General features: G+C 37.0%; 1 protein-coding gene across 1 annotated transcript in view; it reads right to left on the bottom strand.

Moving 5' to 3' along the window:
• Positions 1-4105: 4105 nt before the first annotated feature.
• GNB4 (G protein subunit beta 4) overlaps positions 4106-21448 on the bottom strand; it is a 33482-nt gene continuing 16139 nt past the window's right edge. Inside the window, exons 3-10 of the mRNA XM_070406770.1 lie at positions 15973-16011; positions 12292-12398; positions 11150-11213; positions 9620-9782; positions 8114-8180; positions 7809-8010; positions 6836-7052; positions 4106-5663 (exon numbers count right to left, since the gene is read on the bottom strand). Of these exons, the coding sequence (XP_070262871.1) occupies positions 5557-5663; positions 6836-7052; positions 7809-8010; positions 8114-8180; positions 9620-9782; positions 11150-11213; positions 12292-12398; positions 15973-16011 (966 nt within the window). The 3' untranslated portion in view covers positions 4106-5556. The remainder of the gene's footprint in view (positions 5664-6835; positions 7053-7808; positions 8011-8113; positions 8181-9619; positions 9783-11149; positions 11214-12291; positions 12399-15972; positions 16012-21448) is intronic.

Raw genomic sequence — 21448 nt, 5'->3', positions numbered from 1 at the left:
CAGGTTTGGTTCCGTGGATGGCACTTCACTATGGGTTCAGTTCGTCAAGGACACATGTCCAGTTTGCCCACTCGATCCCCATAGGGGGCATGCAGGAGGAAGCCTATCAGTGATTCTCTTTCATCATTGATGTTTCTGTCTCTCCCTTTCCCTTCCTTTCTGAATCAATAAGAATGTTTTTTTTAAAAAAAAAAACCTTAAAATCCTATAAGCAATGGAATTATTTATCCAAAGGGAGTTCCAGGGAAAGAATGACTTAATTTTGCTTTTTTTAAAAATATATATATTTTATTGATTTTTTACAGAGAGGAAGGGAGAGGGATAGAGAGTTAGAAACATCGACGAGAGAGAAACATCGACCAGCTGCCTCCTGCACACCCCCCACTGGGGATGTGCCCGCAACCAAGGTACATGCCCTTGACTGGAATCGAACCCGGGACCTTTCAGTCTGCAGGCCGACGCTCTATCCATGAGCCAAACCAGTTAGGGCTTAATTTTGCTTTTTTAATGACAATTTGTGGTCCTTTTAAGGGTAAGCTAACATAGTACTAAAGGAGCACTACGATCTCTTGCGCTGAAAGCTCATTACAAATCTATAATAATAAAAGTGTAATATGCTAATTAGACTGGACAGCCATTCGGAAGACCTTCTGGATGAAGCCAGGGCTGCAAGGGAAGCCCGGGTCCTGGGTGCCAGAGGGAAGCTGGTGCCAGCAGCCAGGGGAACGAAGGCCTAATCTTCCGCGAGTTTCATGCATCGGGCCTCTAGTATTTAGATAAAGGACATATTGGGCTTGTAGTTTAGGTCTGGGACTTAATGTTGAAATCTAAATTTGACTTAAAATATACCACATGAAATCTGGTTAAAGTACTTTATTGATTACAATATTTCAGCCAACAATATTTCACAGAGCTACTGTACAAATACAGGAATGAATCACTGTGCAAGAAAGATCCAAGAATACTGTTAAATCGTGGAACAAATCCATCTTTCGTTTGGTGTAAAGCCTGTCCAAGAGCTTTAAGTACATTCACCTCTCCCATAGCCATACTACTGACATCCCAAGTCAACTGGCCACAAGTGTGTCAAAACGATTCTAAGTGAAGAAAAACATTTTAATCAAACTTTTAAAAACCCACTTAAATGTGAATGCCTTTGAATAAGAATATGCAAATGCTTCTTTGCAAAGAAAACAAAAGGATAGAGCACCATTGTGTGACAGACATCAAAGGCTGGAAGTACCAAGTATATCTCCAAGGTTCTATTAACTAAGAAATAAATATTGTATGACTTTTTTGTCGGGCACACTGAACACCAGTTAGAACACAACCAGTTTTTTTCATAATGCTGCACTGTCTTTTATAGGGTAATTGGATTAAGGGAAAAAAACGACAGGAAATTTTATTAACATGCAAACAAATTAGCTAAATACAAGTTGTACCTTTACTCTTTAAAACAGTGCTAAGACATTCAAATACAAACCATTTTCATGAGTACCTATGGTAACCAGTATTTTTAAAAACACTAAATTTAAGGCAACTAAAATTGAACGAGGGAAGAACTAGTAAGTATAAAGTACATTCTACTTAATCAAATTTAAAATGCCAATTTTATCCTTGTGCTACCTTTCCTCACAAGAAAGACAGTTTAGCTTGTGGGCCTTAAAAATTCTAACAGGATGGGAGAAAGTTTAAAATTTTGCTTTCCACAATGGCGAAAGGGGAACTAGAATCTGAACATAATTTTAAAAATTTTTCTTTAAGTCTGACTCACACCCTAAAGACTCTAGAAAAATAAAAATCGTAGAAAGGAAATTATTAAAATAAGCTTTTGGGAGGTTGTTTAATCAGTTTGTATACATTTATTATATACATCAACAAATAAGTCACAAGTATTCAATTTTGTTAGTTTTTAAAAAATATATTTTATTGATTTGCGAGGAGTAGAGAGGGAGATAGGAACATCGATGAGAGAATCATGTATCAGCTGCATTCTGCACGCCTCCTACTGGGGATTAAGCCCACAGTCCAGGCATGTGCCTGACCAGGAATCGAACTATGACCTCCTGGTTCATAGGTCAGTGTTCAATCACTGAGCCACACTGGCGGGGCTTGTTATAGTTTTATAATGTGGTACATTCACAGTGTTCAAAGCATAAGCTTCCCTGAAGGTTTTTGCTTTTAAAATGGTCAGTCAGTATTATTAAATCTAAGACCTCAAAAATGCCAGAAAAGGTCAATTATATAATATTTCACAGTATCTTTTTTAACAGTAATAAAATTTCACTTTCTCACCTGGATAAGTCAAGATCCATCAGGTTAACTTTTAAATTGCTTACCCCATACTCCAGAAGCACCTATATTCCTTATGTCTAGCAGACTACACTTTCGTCACATAGTATTCATCAGTTCAGCTGAATCTAAATTAAAAAGAACTGCTTGCTATTCTCTTATAATTGAAATATTAAGCCCAAATCTTTGCCTCTATGAAGATGGAACTCAATATGGTATGTGTAACCTTGGAGTCATAGGTATAGAAATATGAGCTAGGGAGGGACCTAGCTCATGGTAACAAGAAGTCCTTTCTTGATCAGGTTTTTGGGTGATTTAATCACATGGCAGGTCACTATTTTAGAAAAGAATGTATGCCTTTAAAATATTTCTTTTAATATATTTTATTGATTTTTTACAGAGAGAAAGGGAGAAGAATAGAGAGTTAGAAACATCGATCAGAGAGAAACATTGATCAGCTGCCTCCGGCACACCTCCTACTGGGGATGTGCCCGCAACCAAGGTACATGCCCTTGACCAGAATCGAACCTGGGACCTTTCAGTCCACAAGCTGATGCTCTATCCACTGAGCCAATCCAGTTAGGGCTAAAATATTATTTTTAAAAAGTTCTTGTTAGATCTCTAAAAACAACTTTATGAGGTGATTAGAGAGTCTACAAATAAAACCTGTTTCTTATAAGGTAAAAAGAAAAATAGGGCTTAGTTAACTCCAATATACTTTTTTGTTTTTTAGTCCTCACCTGATTATATTTTTCCCATTGATTTTTTTAGAGAGGGGGGTGTGGGAGAGAAATATCAACGTGAGAGAGAGACATCGATTGGTTGCCTCCCGCACATGCCCCAACAGGGGCCGAGACCAACCTGCACCAAGGTATGTGCCCTAGTTCAGGAATCGAACCCATGACCCTTCGGTTGGCGGGCCAACGCTCCAACCCCTGAGCCAAACCAGCCATATTCTTGATAATAGAAATTCTTTAAAACTACATTTGGCCATATTTTTTAAGTATTCAAAAACTAAGATTCAAACTACAGTGTTTCTACAAATTATATATTGTTTTTTTTTACTTCAGGAAGTCTCATGAAAACAGAATTAAATAATCAGCTGAACTTGAACTGCAAGTAAATATATTTAGCAACTGGAATCCATATTACTAGAAAGCAAAAGCTTAGTAAGTTAATGTGGTAAGGAGGTAACCATTTGGTCATGTGTAATTAGCCACAATCTTAGTAGGTTTCAGTTACCTAGTACATATTTAATTATGGGAATTGATTTTCAACTATCCACATAAACTGACAGTAAAATAAATCATTTTTATCCACATGTTTAAGACCATAGAACTATAGTTTGTGTGCCTATCACCAAAGTTCCTAGAATAACTTTTAGAGGGGATACGCTCTCTACACAAGGCTATTTTGCACATGGCAGAAGTGCTGAGGATTTTGGCTGAATTACATGGCAAACCCTCACCCCCTTTTGGAAATGCATATATTGCTTTAAAATACTCTTGCCTAATCTCAAAGAGCTGCTCTTTATGAAGTGATATAGTCCACAAGTAGTAATAGCAAAAAGTTAGAAATCCGTGTATAAATGAATATACATTCATGCCTGCCATCTACAAGTATGTTTTTTTGGCCCCATATCTTAATCTTCCTTTATTCATTTTATTCTCTTTTTAATATCAACTGATGTTAAAACTGACTTCATTATAGTTGGTGCACTTACTAGCACATTCACAATATAAAAATGAGAACTGACATAAAAAAATGGGAATATTTAGGATTCCAGGTGATCAAAAGTTAACAGAGACCTATCTCAACAGTAAGTGATAGTTTATTGATTTAACAGAACAGTACACTTCTATAATGTATCAGGATAACCCATGACTTCACCATCAAGCAAGACTAACAATCTTCCCATGTCAGTCATTTAGATTTATTTGTAGGAGAAAATCCAAGGGGGAGAGTATCTTTGTTTAAATCCAGGAGGGCTCATTCTAGTAATAGACAACATTTTATTATACCATTGACAAGCAGAGGAATGAATTGCTTAGTATTTTCCTCTGGCTCCTTTAAGTACTTACTCTTGGAATTTTCCTTTTGGCTTTAAAATGGAGCCACTTGGATCTAGCCATTCTTCAAAGCAGAGCCACGCCACTTAGAAACCAATATTTTGTGTGAAGGAAAAATGTTACAGAAGAGCAGAGCTTTAATGTTTCCTTTTTAAAATTTGACAGTTTACATCAATTCAGATTTCATATGTGTGAACATAAATTCATAAAGCCACCCTGTCACAACTATAACTACTCAGATCTAGTGATTGGTTAGATTTTATACTTTTCAAAACAATGCTGTCCTATTTCCTTAGATCTAGATGCATACTGACAGAACAGTAGGAAAAGTTCTTCAGGTGCAAGGACAATCCAAGTGTTCATCCATGTCCTGGAATAATGAGTATACAAACTCAGTTCTAGAATATGAGACCAACTATTTAGAGGATTACTCGTGTGGAGTGTTATTTGATCATAATCTGCTTTTTAAAATGCCAAGAATCATTTATATGAGATTATTGCTGTCTTCCTATTAATAAAGTTTCTTACATATGTCTAAATTTTCAGAGTGAAATCTATCCCCTACCCTTCAGATTATCTTCCCCTCGAAGGACTGAAAATGAGCACTTATTTAAATTGATAGGAGGGCAAAGGATGCACCAAGAAACTAATGATACTCAAAAGGGCTCTCCTCAGGCACCTACCTGTCAGCATTCTTACTACAGTAAGCAACCAGGATCTCTTAGATAAAAAAGGGAGGTCAGAATTCAAGGAGACTCTTCAAACCTAAGGACAGACACATGGTATTACCTCCATCTATTACTGTGCCTGTTGCCTCCATTACAGAAATAAAAAATGTGACATTTCTGGTGTATACAAAGTTTAAAATGAAGTTCATAAATGAAAGCAATCAAACATGATAGGTTGCTATAATGTGTACATTTTGTTCTACACAAAGAAAACAATTAGTGAAAGTAAAACTTCAAGGTTAAATGAGCTCAATGCACTGGTCCTTTAGATCTCAGCAAGCACCTTTGCCTTGTTTTTTGTTTTGTTTTTTTTCATCCTTTTCTGTTTTGTAGTTTACTGAAAGCTTCCTTTTGTATGTAGTAATCTCAATAGAAAAATTTTCAACAGCAAGTATTAGAATTTCTTTTATCACAGCTATAGGCTGTAGCTGTGATACCAACAGAGAACAGCAAAATTGTATGCACTGTTAATTCCAGATTCTAAGAAAACTGTCCCAAGAGCCTGTTGCCACAGCCATGCCATCGTCAGTTACACCCAGACAGCTGACCCGGTTGTCATGACCAGCAAGAACACCTGAAAAACAAAGTCCAGTAAATAGCAACGGCAAGTTTTAAATTCAAGCATATGTTTAAAAATGTAGAAAACACACATTTTTGTTTTGTTATGGATGCTAATTGATTCAACCCAGGCCAAACACCTAATACTTCCAAAAAGTAATTGGCTTTGGGCAACAGAAAGATCCAAAATGCAAACTGTGAACTTTTCTACAATGTCTTAAGAGAGGTTGTAGAAAATTATCCCTGGGAATGTTCATGTTGTACTTTTACTCCCTCAGAAACCTCAAGAACTGTTTAGGAATGTAAAAGGGTCAAAACAAAAACCCACAAAGACAATAAGGGTATGAAAGCAGGCAGTGGCTACAAAGCTGGATGGTAGGGACTGTCTTAGTGGACCTTAAAATGCTCAGTTCATAGCAAATGGTCTGGTAAGCCAAGAAACAAAATTACACTGCAGAACCTCCCAAAGGGTCAGGTCCTCGTGAGCCCTGGCACCTCCGGAACCAGGTGGCGGCAAAGATGGGGTAAACTAAGATGCTAGAAAGTGTTCAGGAATCGGGCTTCCCAGGTGTCCTGAACTGCAGAGCCAGGTGACTCCAGCGTGCACCAAGACATGAGGCTATAGAGCAGTGGTTCTCAACCTTCTGGCCCTTTAAATACAGCTCCTCATGTTGTGACCCGACCATAAAATTATTTTCGTTGCTACTTCATAACTGTCATGTTGCTACTGTTATGAATCGTAATGTAAATATCTGATATGCAGGATGGTCTTAGGCGACCCCTGTGAAAGGGTCGTTCAACTGCCAAAGGGGTCGTGACCCACAGGTTGAGAACCGCTGCTATAGAGACTTATTTGCTAGAGAGTAAAGAAGAGTCTCTTAACAAAGAAAACAGGCCCAGGTGAGATTGGTGAAACTGCTGAAAATGGGGAATAAAGAAAGTTGACTTGCTAATTGTTTTACCACCCAGCTTTCCTCCTGAAATCAGCCCTAAACTGGCAGCCAGTTTATCCATTCCAGGGAGAAAAGTGGAAAATCCATCTCAGAGAACATGGCCACAAGGACCATGAATAAGAAGAGCTGGGCTGCCATTCCCTAGATCCAGGTTATCCAGGAGCCTCCAACAACAGTCAGGAACCTTTCATGTTCCCTGACAAAACCCAAACGTAATGTGGCCGTAGGTACTAACCTGCACGATCTCCTTTTAGTGTGTCCCACACGTTACAATTGAAGTCGTCATAACCAGCTAACAGGAGACGCCCACTTTTTGAGAAGGCGACGGAGGTGATTCCACAGATAATATTATCATGAGAATACAATAATAACTCTTGGTCTGCACGAAGGTCAAAGAGACGGCAAGTGGCATCATCGGAGCCAGTGGCAAAGGCATAGCCATTTGGAAAAAACTAGAAAGAAAAGCAATAAACGTATTCCATGGACATGTATAAAAACCATGTGAGACAGTGTAATAAACATGCTCAGGGGGAAAACAGACCTAGATTCAAATTCCAACCTGGCTTCTTACCGGTGAGTGCTGTTGGGCACTAAAGATTCTTCAACACTTTGGGCCTTAGTTTCAGTTTTAGAGAGTGGGTTAAAATTGAATGAAATAACATATGCCAAGTACACAGCCTATTGTTTAACACATAACAAGTAATTCAGTAAATATTAGCTCTGGTCCTCCATATGTCTTATTAAAATATTTAAATATAAATATTACTATTTACAGAATTTATATATGTGTACTCTTTTATTTTTTTAATCCTCACTTGAGGATGTTTTTACTGATTTTTAGAGAAAGGAAGGATAGGGAGCAAAACATCGATGTGAGAGCAGAACATCGGTCAGCTGCCTCCTGCACACTTCCTACCTGGGATCGAGCCCACAACCTGGGTATATGCCCTGACTAGGAATCAAACCCACAACCTCTTGGGTACACGAGATGCACCCAATCAACTGAGCCATACTGGCCAGGGCTGGGTTTTTTTTTCTTATTTAAATCAAACCTCTACTATTTGGGAATTCAATGTCATAAGAGCCCATTATTTGTAAGAATTTATAAATTGTAAGAATCCTTGAAGGCAATGTGTTATGAAAGTCATGCTACAGAGTTCGTACTTCAAATGCACAATAAATGTCCCTTAGAAATGCTATTCACTTACACTGACAGCATTAATATCTGACACATGTCCAGAGAAAGACTGTCTACACATTCCATCTCGAATATCCCATAACTTGGAAGAGGCATCACAAGCACCAGAAACAAAAGTCCTCATGTCAGGACTCAGAGAAAGACTCATCACATCTCCAGAATGCCCAGTGAACGTGGTGGTCTGCTGGGCAGTTTCAATGTCCCATAGGGCACTACAATTAAAAATGAAAAAAATAGTGACCATTATATCTTCTTACATTAGTTCCTACTATCACCCTCAACACCCAAATCAGTGTTCTTCTGAAATAAACTTACCAATTTGTATCTCCTGAACTTGTAACAATTTGGCTGTCATCTAAAAAACGGCAGCAGGACAAGTAGCCTATAGCATAGAGAGTAACATATTTTAGGTTATCATTGATCAAATAACCCAATAAGCATATGAAATACTAATATGCATACACAGTTAGAGAGAGAGGAACATCTATTTGTTGTTCCACTTACTTATGCATTCATTGGTTGCTCCCTGCATGTGCCTTGACTGGTATCAAACCTGCAACCTTGGTGTATCAGGACAATACTCAAACCAACTGAGATACCCAGCCAAGGACAAATACTAATATATATTGTTAAGTATATAATACCTGGGCAACAGTGTTTTTTAGTACATTCTACAGTTCAAATTTTAATTACTTCAAACTCTATGCTATCTGAAACTAAATTTTATCAACCAACTCCTTTAGGTATTTACTATGTCAATGACATTATGTTGGACACTCTCTAAAAGTTACAGCCTGAGTAATATGAAGTCCCTCCCACCTACTACAATTACCTGAGAGACATATTCCTCTCGAATGTCTATAATCTATGGCAGATGGGATTAAGTACCTTGGAGAAAGATTAAAAGTATTGTGAGAAATTAGAACCACCACCCCAGTGAAGGCTTCATGAAAAAGGTAGCATTTGAATGTTCAGAATTCACCAGTATTTCAAAATATGAAAATGGCAGGGAAATGCCATTGTAGAGATTTTGTAAAAAGCATGGTCAAATAGTATTGCAAGGAATTCAGAGAGGCAGAAACCCAATGAGTGGCCAAAAATCATAATAAACACTGCTAACCAAATGCGGTACCACTGAATTATGGTTTCGTGCACTCTGGAGAATAAAGCAATGTGCTATCACAGTGAAAAACACTTTATAAATGTTATATAATAAAAACCTAATATGCTAAGTGTCCGGTCGGCTGTTCAACCAATCAAAGCGTAATATGCTAAAGATATGCTAAGGCCACTCAACAGCTCGCTATAACATGCACTGACCACCAGGGCGGCAGATGCTCCAACTAATAGGATAGCTTACTGCTGAGGTCCAGCCAATCGGGACTGAGGGAGGCAGGCTGGACATGCCCTGAAGCCCTCACGCAGTCCCTCTCTGGCTGGCCAACCTCCTGCATCCCTCCCTGTCCCATTCGTGCATCAGTGGGGTCCCTTAGCCTGGCCTGGCCTGTGCCCTCTCGCAATCCGGGACCCCTCGGGGTATGTCGGAGAGCCGGTTTTGGCCCAATCCCGCAGGCCAGGCTGTGGGGTCCCACTGGTGCACGAATTCGTGCACCGGGGCTCTAGTCTTAATATATACTTTCAATTACATAATCAAGTATAGATGCCAAAACCCTGTGATGTTATATGGTTGCAGAGAATACAAAAAATATTTGCTTTATTTTTGTATTTTCATTATTGTGTAAATTTTTTGCAATAAATGTATCACCCTTACAAAAATAATACCTTTTTAAGAAAAAAAGGACAATATTCAGTGGAGCTCACCTATGTGACCCGGTAACTCTCGGCTCACTCTCACATTTCCCTCTCTGGTCTTTAAGTTATATATAGAGCAGATGTTGTCCAGTCCTCCACAAGCCACATAATTACCAGAGGGGGCGTAAGCACAGGTCATCACCCAGGAGGACCTCAAAGGAATGGCATGCATCTGCAGAACAAATGAAATGCACAAAATCTATCACTAAGGAACGACAGTCATTCATCTTCCTACCTATTTACGAAGAAGCAAATATTATGAAAAATTAAATGCATCTAAAAATTAAGGTAAAATAAAGAATGCAATGGCTTGGGAAAGAGAACATTGAAAAATAAAATACTAATGCACACTGAAATACCTATTTCTGAATTATAAATAATTCAATTTAACTGCTCTTTTCAGAAATTATTCTTTTAAGAGAAGCAAGAACAAGGATATTTCAATGCAATATAACAACTTAAAATATTAAATGTTAAATGTTAAAGGTAAAAAATGTAATAAAATTCTTTGTTTTTGCAGTTCTGTGCAAAAGAGGAATTTCCTCCAATATAACATGGAGTAATATAAGTATCAGAGTCTATTAATATGGTTCTTCCATGAAGAGATGGTTCCTCTAATCATAGGCTCGAATTTAAACAATAGAGTTTCCACTACCTACTCATACCACTGTCTGGTGCCTTCTTACCCAACACCAATCATTTGCAGGTCAGGCAGTAAAATTTAAGGTATATGGGACTTCTAAGGCTAAGTGGTCCATACAGAGAATCAATACACTGTGTGTGATTACTACTGTGCTCTCACTTAACTTAAAATAATATTTTCAATACACATTTTTGTTTTGTTTTAGGAAAATATAATTGAAAGACCCATGCTTAATGCCAATTAAAATAGAAGAACTGTTATAATGCAAATCTGTCTTAGCTACTTTTAAATTCTCAACAGGCTGAAGATACTGTTTACTTCACAAAACAATACTTTTTAAACTTTAATAAAAGAGTACCCAGAACCTAAAGGAATTTGACCTGTGAAAGTTCTCCTGAAGCTTTTCCACTACCACTCAGCACCTCTGTGTCAGGCATTCCTTCCAGGGGACACGTGAGGGGAACCTGCTGGCTTCCCCAACAAGAGCTCTAAGCAAGTTGTCCGCTGTCTTTTCTGAGCAGCCCACACACACATCAATGCCTAGCGTGGACCAACGAAAAGCCTCCTCACCCACAGCTAGAAATAAAATCTCAGGGTCATGGTCACACGGGGGAATTGGAATTTGTTTAGCAAATTATTTCTATGTAAAACTAATGCACACTCTTTTCTAATATTCAAATATGAAAGTCTAGTAAAACACACTGAAAAATATTCCTGCAGTTGTCCTTGGGCATGAAAATGGGGCTAAATATTAAAATAAAGCCTAAGCTTTAAGAGAGGATCTAGATTAAAATAAATAGAATTTATCTTAGAAGAAAATTACAGAATAAAGGAAAGAACTGATGAACATCAAATCAAATAATAGGTTACTTAAGAGAATGATTAAGAAATTCTACCTTATTTGTTGTATAGCTATCCCAAATAATTAATTTTCCATCCTGGGAAGCACTGACTAGCAGCCTAGAGGAACAAACAAAAATAATTTGACAATTAGAGGAAAAAAGTAGTTTAGATTAGTTATGCATGGAATTAATGTAGAACAGTTCAGAAAAATATATATATATAATTTCTTGAATTAAAAACTTGATACCAGAAAACAGCCCTCCAACTTTAAAAGAAATGTATTCTGCATGCCAAAATTTTCATCATAACATAAAAATTTAGCAAAATTTAGACATTTTACTAAAAATGTCAGGTTATGATTCAACTTTTTCATGGTGACAGCATTCTGGATTCTTATTCAAGATTCTGGTAAGTATTAGCTGACTGGTTTGTGTTTAGTGATATAAATTTAATAACAATGGAGTAGATGTAAGCCTAAACACCGTATTTCATTCAATCAAAAAGTGTCAATTGAGATGTGAAGGTAGTGTTATGGGTACACACAGAAGATACTTCCTACCTTTGAGGCCTCCACTACCTGGTAGATAAGATATTTACACATATAAGAAATCAAATAAGTGAAAACTGTCAGAGGAGTAGCAGAAAATAAATGCCAAACCAAAGCAAAAGATGGAAAAATAACTGCTATTTGAATTAACCAAGTAGTCTCACAAAAGAGAATGCATCTTGAAAAATGCAATTTGTAGAGCTAACAATACATGTGTACTTCCATCCTTTGTGAATTTAGGTAATAATTACAGCAATATCCAGGAACCTGTACATAGCTATATTCAACAATATTTGTTTATTAACTGAAATTGCAAGGTTAATATACAATAGAACTGCTTTTGGCATAGTAAACAACAGTACTAACACCCCATGCAAAGAAAAGAAACCCTAAACAGTTTACCTGATAATTTAATAATGGATATTTTTGAGAGATACATTTATTTCCATAGTAAAGGTTTCTAAACTTTTAAAGTGTCACTGATTATTTTTAATGAAAGCAAAGTCTCATATTGGATGCATTTTCTGCAAACATTTCATAAATATAGTTTGTTTACGAACTCTAAAATTATTTGTTTTAAAGGAAATGCAAATGGAGATTCTTAATAAATATAATTCTGCGTGTAGTTTGGAGATAGCAGGTACAAACCTTGAGTCATAGCCCCAATGCATGGCATAGATTTTAGCGAGGTGCCCCCTCAGCGTACGTCTTGTTCGCATTTGTATCCGACCCACGGAATCCATATTTGATGTGATCTTTAGAAAGCAACATAAATGTTATTCTTTACCTTAGACATAGCTCAGAAAATAAAGTAAGAACAATTAATAGGCAAGAAATCAGGCGTAAGAAGGGATAAAAAATGGCAGCGGAGTAGGAGGATGCTGAACAGACATGCTCCCAGGAACAAGCTGAATTACAACTGAAATACGGAAAGACTTTCTGAATAATCAATGGAAAACTCATGAGAGAGAACCCTGATACCCAAGGACCGAAGGTGGAGACCACACAGAGACTGGTAGGAGGGGCGGAGGCACGAAAGGGCTGGCCAGGCACCCACAGACAGCAACTGAAGCCCCAGAGAGATAGCTCAGCTGGGGGGAGGGGGGGTGCCACTGAGAACTATGGGATCTAATCCCAAAGCTGGGCTCCCCAGCAGAGAGCACCAAACTGAGAAGGGTACCCACATAACATCTAGCTGTGAAAAGCAGTGGGGCTCTATCTGCCAGGGAGTGGCAGTTGAAAGTTCGGGCACCCCCTAAAGGGCCAACACACTAAATTCCCTCTGAAGCCACCCACCTTGTGCTCCAGCAGAGGGAGGATGAAGCAGACTGGAGCTGTGAGAGCAGGACTGGGGACTCGGGGAATAGAGCTAAGAAGGCAGACACCCCAAGATTCCTGGGCTGAGTCATTCCCTCATACAGTGGAGGACATCTTTCCCACTTAGACATCTGCCTTGCCTTGGGGGAAGACAGTCGACACACCCAATTGAAAAACATCTTGCCCTGAGGCCACTTAAGAGACTAAAAGTAACAACCTCCAGGCAGAAGAAACTGCCCCACCCTGCTGAAAAAACTTTCACCACACCTGAGAATGATTGCCTGGGGGCAATTCAAGTCAGAATCCTATTAGTCTGTAGGCCAGCGGTTCTCAACCTGTGGGTCACGACCCCTTTGAGGGTCGAATGACCCTTTCACAGGGGTTGCCTAAGACCATCAGAAAACATATATAATTACATATTGTTTTTGTGATTAATCACTATGCTTTAATTATGTTCAATTTGTAACAATGAAAATACATCCTGCATATCAGATATTTACATTACAATTCATAACAGTAGCAAAATTACAGTTAGGAAGTAACAATGAAAATATTTTATGGTTGGGGGTCACCACAACATGAGGAACTATATTAAAGGGTCATGGCATTAGGAAGGTTGAGAACCACTTCTGTAGGCAGTGGCGGTCTCTGGAGGCTTTGAGTCTTTGCCTGATCCAATTAGTCAGAAACAGCCTTTACACTGTCCTGCACTAGAGATTGAGAGGTGTAGAGGATCTACCTAAAACATAGTCACAAACCCAAACAGACAACCAAAATGAGGGAACAAAGAAACAACCCCCAAATGAAAGAACTAGTGAATTCTCCAGAAGAGATAAATGAAGCAGAGATAAGAAATTTATCTGAAACAGAGTTCAGAGTAATGATGTTAAGAATGCTCAACAGTATGAAAAAAGATATAGTCAACTATGAAAAAAGAACAGTCTGAGATAAAGAATGACATAACACAAATAAAGAACACATTGGAAGGAATACACAACAGGTTAGGGGAAGCTGAGGATCAAATCAGTGAATTTGAAGATAGAGTTGAAAATATCACTCAATTAGAGAACCAAAAAGGAAAAAACAATTAAAAAACAGGAGGACAGCTTAAGGGAGCTGTGGGACAATGTGAAATGTAACAATATTAGAATAGCTGCCAGAAGAGGCAGAAAAAGAGAAAGGAATAGAGAAGGTGTTTGAAGAAATAATGGTTGAAAACTTCCCTAATCTGGTAAAGGAAACATCACACAAGTTCAGGAGGCACAGAGAACCCCAAACAAGAAGAATCCAAACAGACCCATGCCCAGACACACCATAATTAAAATGCCAAAAATTAAAGACAAAGAGAGAATCTTAAAGGCAGCAAGAGAAAAGTAAACTGTTACCTACAAAGGAGTTCTCATAAGGCTGACACCTGATTTTTCATTAGAAACTCTACAGGCCAGAAGGGAATGGCATGACGTACTCAAGGTAATGGAAAGCAAGGATCTGAGACTAAGATCACTATATCCAGCAAGGCTATCATTCAAAATGGATGGTCAATAAAGAGCTTCTCAGACAAAAAAATGGTTAAAGGAGTTCATCACCACCAAGCCAGCATTACAAGAAATGCTAAAGGGATTGTTGTAAGGGATTGCTGAGAAGAAGAAACAGAGAGAGAAGCCTAGCCGTACAGAATTAAAATGGCTATAAATAAGTACCTCTCAATAATAACCCTAAATGTAAATGGATTAAATGTTCCAATCAAAAGGTGAAGGGTAGCTGAATGGATACAAAACATGCCCCAACTATATGCTGACTACAAGAGACCCACCCCAAAACAAAAGACACACACAGGATGAAAGTGAAGGGATGGAAAAAAATTTTCCAGGCAAATGGAAAAGGAAAAAAAAAAAAAGCTGGAGTAGCAATACTCACATCCAACAAAATAGACTTTAAAGCATCATGTAAGCAAAATAACCCAGTCAGAGAAAGATAAATATCATATGATCTCACTCATTTGTGGAATATAATGAACAACATAAACTGATGAACAAAAATAGAGCCAGAGGGGAAAAAATATACTAGAATATAATAGAAGTAATCCTGTTATTTGCAGATTTTTAATATTTCCTACAACTTTTGTGATACCATACTATGTTAGTAGAGTTTTGGTAATTTTATTATACTTAAAATCCTTTTATTCTTGAAATATTAATGTTTATTGCATGTAATGTTATTATATGTAAGATAATTTTTCTTGAATTGGTGTTTATTGCATGTAACTTCATATTTAAAATCGTTTTTCTTGAAATATTAAGGGTTATTGCATGTAACATTATATTTGAAATTGTTTTTCTTGAAATAAAAAACTAAAAAAAAAAAGAAATCAGGCATAAAACCAATTTAGAGCGACTGAAGGTAATTCAATATAAATAATTCCACAGAGTAATTATAGGATTGATATGTAGTTCAAGAAAAAGTGTAACTGATTTAAAATCATGCTGCATGCATGCCTTCTAGTAAGAATATCTTCTGTAGACTATTAACTGAAAAGAATAGACATACCTCCCAACATTAGGGGAAAAAAAACAGCCCAAATAAAAATCTAATGGTAGATGATCAAAGAGTAAAACATTTATGATTTTAACTGCCTGTAAGAAAGCCAGTTTTATGTTTGTAAAGCACATAAAACATTTCTTAATGAAAATTATTAATGTTAATTAACCTAATAAGAAAGCTTAATCAGAGTATATCTAAAAGAATCAAGAAGCTCCCTAAAAAGAAACAAAAGAATCTACATATTTTATAGTATTTATTTTCCACGGCCTTCTATTTTAACAAGTGTGCTTTTAAAAGCACTTGTACGGCATCTGACAAATTACCAAGTGTTTTTAGAGATCTCACTTTTTCAATTAAATACTAACAGAAAAGAATCCGAATGTCATTTGCCTTGGTGCAAAGCTGTTTCATGTGCATCACTAAAGTAAACAGGCTGGGGGCTTGGAGCTGGGGTGGGGACGGCGACTTTACCTGAACAAGTGTTGTATCATTGCATGCTTTCCTGGCATCCTGAAGACAAGAAAGAGGATGGTAAAACATTTAGACATGGAAATCACTAGGTATAACTCAATATTTTCATTGCAAATGTGTTTTCACTGCACCACATAATCTTTATTCAAAACAACTTTTATTGAGATAAAATTCACATAACCCAAAGTTAACCATTTAAGTCATCTTGAAGGTGTATAATCGAGTGATGAGTATATTCACCATGACCACTACCCAATTCCAGAACATTTCCATCACGCCAAACAAAGAAACCCTCTTTCCTCATCCCTTGGTAATCACTAATTTACTTTTCTACCTCTATGGATTTGCCTATTCTGGACATTTTATAAAAATGGAATCATACAGTAGATGACCTTTTGTGTCTGGCTTCTTTCACTTGTATAATGTTTTCAAGGTTCCATAGGGTGGCACATATCAGTACTTCATTTCTTTTTATGCCCAAGTCATAGTCCATTATATGGATACATCACATTTGTTCATCCATTAATTAATTGATGGACATTTAAGTTATTTCCATTTTCTGGCTTTTATGCATAATAATGCATTGAACATTCATGTGCAAGTTTTTGTTAACTTGAGAAAATGTCAAATTGTTCATCATAGCAGCTGCACCATTTTATAGTCCCAACAGGAATGTATGAAGGCTCCAATGTCCTCACATCCTCACCAGCACTGTTGCTGTCTTCTTTTTTTAATTTGCATTGTTACAGCCATCTTAGTGAAGGTGAAGTTGTATCTAGTGGTTTTGATTTCACCAATGATTAGTGATATTGAGCATCTTTTCATGTGGAGAATCTTTACATGTGCATACCTGCCATTTGTGTGTCTTCTTTGGAGAACTGTTTATTCAAATCCTTTGTTCATTTTCAATACAGGTAGGGCTTATTGTTGAGATGTAGGAGTTCTTGTATTCTGAGTGCTAGGCCCTGATCAGGTGTATGATTTACACACTTGCTCACATCCTGTAGGCTGACTTTCCATTTTCTTGATAGTGTCCTCTGACATACAAGTTTTTACCTTTTCATGAAGTCTATTTTTTCTTTAGCTGCTTGTGCTTTTAGTGGCATATTAAACTGTTACCTAATCTAAGGTCACCAAGATTAACAACTATGTTTAACTTCTAAGAATTTTACACTTTCAGCTGTTATATTTGGGTACCATTTGAGTTCATTTTTATACACAGTATGATGTAGGAGTCCAAATTCATTCTTTTGTGTGTGGATATCCTGTTGGACCAGCATCATTTTTAAAAGGAATTATTCTTTCCCTATTGAATGGTCTTGTTACCCTTGTTGAAAAATCATGTATCTGTGGCAAATTGACTTACTTATGGACTCCCTATTGTATTTCATTGTGCAAATATATATTGGGTTTATAACTAAGACATTTTTAATTGTATTCCCTGAGTAACAATGAACTAGGTTGATTTAATAAGGCCACAGTATCCACAGTTATATTTGTTACTAAGCTTCAGCAAAAGCAAGAGATCTGAGTTCCCCTTCTGTTTGTTCTGGCATCTAGAAGTCGAGGTGATAGGAATGATATTTATAGTATAACCCGGTCATTTCAGAAATGTTTTTAAAACTACATAGCAATTCTATGGAAATGCTTTCCAATACACTGGATACAGATGCTATTAGAAATAAAATATTTTAGATCCAATATGAGAAAAAGACATGACATTTCAGGAAAAACAACGTTTATATAATAGCCACAGTTTATACTAAGTTGCACATCTATATATTTATATTAATAGCATTAATTAATAGTATGTAAGATGGTGTTTATGCTTAAACATTTTAGGGTAGACTTTCAGAGATCTTAAACTTTTATGCAAACTGAAGGGAATTTTCAAAAGGAAGATAATGAAACAGAAATCAATATAACAAAATAAGGAAAGGAAAGAACATATATAATAAGCAAAAAATATTTTAAACCAAGTTTAATAATAAATTTAGAGGATTCATATAACATGGGAAAATCAGAAGTGCAATTAATTCTTCCTACTGGACTTGAAACAATTTCCCCCTCAAGTATTAGGGTAATATCCTTTTCAACTTTGTTTTTCCCTACTATGCTTAGCGTGCTCGTGTACAGAGGAAGCACACAATATTTGTTGAATAAATGTGCCAGATGGACGTGTTCCACAGCTAAGGTGAAAAAGGCCTGCCTCTACTTGCAGCAAAGACTAGATGGACTGCATAATCTTTCTGGCTGCCCTTTCAACCTATTTATAAACACTTAGAATATCTCAGGGTGTTATAAGTAGTTATACAAACATACGATTTGATTCTCTCATTCTTAGTCAAATTGTGGGTTAAGAAACCTCATTTGGCAAGGAATGATTTAGCCCACTTTGCTGCAATGAAAAGAATTTCCAGAAATGACAGTGATGGCCTGAACTATGTTCCAAAAATGGTGGACTTGAAGACTAAATTCTAAAAAAAGGGCTCTCTGATTTTGAGCTTTATGAAATGAACTATATCATTTAGGTCATCTTCTTAATTCAGTCATTCAATTAAAAAATCAGTTGCCACCCTGGCAGGTTTACTCAGTGGTTAGAGTATTGGTCTATAGACCAAAAGGTCATGGGTTCATTCCCAGTCAAGGGCACAAACCTGGGTTGCAGGTTTGATCCCCAGCCCTGGTCAGGGCTCGTGTAGGAAGCAACCAATTGATGTGTCTCTCTCACACTGATGTTTCTCTCTCTCTCTCCCTCCCTGCCTCCAGCCCTTCCACTCTTAAAAGCAGTGAGGATTAAATAAAATAAAATAAATCTGTTGCCCTGGCCAGTGTTTCCCAGTGGTTAGAGTGTTGGCTCAAGCACCCAAGGGTCACGAGTTCGATTCCCAGTCAAGGGAATGTAACTGAGTTGCAGGTTTGATCCCCAGTCCTGGTTGGGATGCGTGCAGGGGGCAACCAATCAATGTATCTCTCTCACATCCTATGTTTTTCTCTCTCTCTCACTGAGGTTCAGTTTCCTCAATTACAAAATGAAGTAACACCATCTACCTCACAGGGTTGCTATGAGGATTAAATGAGATGGGCAAGTGGCCATGTGCTTGGCCAGTCATTCCAGACAAGAATAGCATAAGAAAATTACAAGTCAATATCCCTGGATGAACAGAGATGCAAAAAAATCTCAACAAAATATTAGCAAATGGAATTCAACAATACATTAAAAGGGTCATACAGCATGATCAAGTGGGATTTATTCCAGGGATGCAAGTATGGTTCAATATCTACAAATCAATCAATGTGATACACCACATTAACAAAATGAAAAATAAAAATCATATGATTGCCCTGGCTGGTTTGGCTCAGTGGATAGAGCATCGGCCTGCGAACTGAAGGGTCCCGGGTTCGATTCCGGTCAAGGGCATGTACCTTGGTTGCGGGCACATCCCCAGTGGGGAGTGTGCAGGAGGCAGCTGATCGATGTTTCTCTCTCATCGATGTTTCTAACTCTCTATCCCTCTCCCTTCCTCTCTGTAAAAAACCAATAAAATAAAAAAATAAAAAATAAAAATAAAAATAAATCAATAAAATATATATATTTTTTAAATCATATGATCATCTCAATAGACGCAGAAAAAGCATTTGACAAAACCCAACATCCATATATAATAAAAAAATCTCTCAACAAAGTGGGCATAGAGGGAACATAGCTCAAAATAATAAAGGCTATCTATGACAAGCCCACAGTTAACATCATACTCACTGGTGAAAAACTGAAAGTTTTTCCTCTAAGATCAGAAACTAGACCAGGATGTCCACTCTCTCATCACTTTTATTCAACATAGCAATGGAAGTCCTTGCAAAAGCAATTAGGCAAGAAAAAGAAATGAAAAGCCTGGCCAGCATGGCTCATTGGTTGAGTGTCAACCTATGAACCAGGAGGTCACGATTTGATTCCCCATCGGGGCACACGCCTGGGCTGGAGGCTTGATCCCTGGTTGGGGCCTGCAACCGACCGATTATTCTCTTTCATCATTGATGTTTCTATCTCTCTTTCCCTCTCCCTTCCTCTCTGAAATCAATGGGGGGTGGGGAGGAGGAGGAAGTAAAAATATCACTACTGTATTTATAGATGACACAGTATAATATATAGAAAATCCTAAAAACTCACAAAAAAAACCCTGTTAGAACTAATAAATGGATTCAATAAAGTTGCGGAATACAAAATCAATATACAGAAATCTGTTGTGTATCTGTATACTAATAAAGAACTATCAAAAAGAGAAATTAAGAAAACAATCCCATTTACAATTGCATCAAAAAATTAAAAGGCTAGGAATCAATTTAAACAAGGAGATAAAAGATAAAACACTAAAAACTATAAAACATTGATAAGTGAAGATGCAAATAAATGAAAAGATATTTTATGCTCATGGATTGGAATACTTAGTATTATTTAAATGTCCATACTACCCAAAGCAATCTACAGATTCAATGTAATCACTATCAAAGCCCATGGCATTTTTCAAGGAAATAGAACAAATCTGAAAATCTGTATGGAACCACAAAAGACACCCAAATAACCAAAGAAATCTTGAGAAACAAAAACAAAGCTGAAGACATCAGCTGCTCCCTCATTTTAAACTGTATTCCAGAGCTACAGTAATCAAAACAGTATGGTATTGGCATCAAAACAAGCACACATATCAATGGAACAGAAGACAGCCCACAAATAAACCCAATACCACTCAACAACAAATCTGATTTAAAAATTGGGTAGAGAATCTGAATAGACATTTTCCAAATAAAATGTAAAAAAGTACATGAAAATGTGTTCAACATCACTAATAATCAGGATAATGCAAATCAAAACCACAATGCAATATATCACCTTACATGTTAGAATGGCTGTTATCAAAAAAAAAAGAACAAATAACAAGTATTGGTGAGGATGTAGAGAAAGGGGAATCCTGATGCACTGTTGTTGGGGTGTACTAAGGAACTGCTGTAGCCTCTTTGGAAAACAGAATGCAGGTTCCTCAAAAAATTTAAAATAAAACTACCATATGATTCAGCAATTCTACTTCTGAAGAACTGTATTTGTCTGAAAAAAATGAAAATACTAACTCAAAAAGATACAGACGTCCCATGTTCTGTAAATAATTGCAGCATTATTTACAACAGCCCAAAATGGAAACAGCCTAAGTGTCCATTGACAGATGAATGGATGAAGTAAAGGTGATATGTCTATATAATGGAATATTACTCAGACATAAAAATGAAAGAAATCTTGCCATTTGCAACAACATGGATGGACCTTGAGGGCATTATGCTAAGTGAAAAAGTCAGAGAGATAAATACCTTATGATCTCGCTTATTTGTAAAATCTCCAAAAAGAAAAGAAAGAAACTCATAAATACAGAGAAATTTTCTAAAAATAAGATGGGCGTGTGACCATGTGCTTGGCTCATCAGTAGAT

This window comes from Myotis yumanensis, unplaced genomic scaffold (genome assembly GCF_028538775.1).
Source record: "Myotis yumanensis isolate MYYU_CA2020_CCGP unplaced genomic scaffold, mMyoYum1.0.hap1 SCAF_2, whole genome shotgun sequence".
In the NCBI taxonomy this organism is placed as follows: domain Eukaryota; kingdom Metazoa; phylum Chordata; class Mammalia; order Chiroptera; family Vespertilionidae; genus Myotis; species Myotis yumanensis.
Note: the sequence above shows the minus strand (reverse complement) of the source record. Positions and strands in the feature narration are given on the sequence as shown.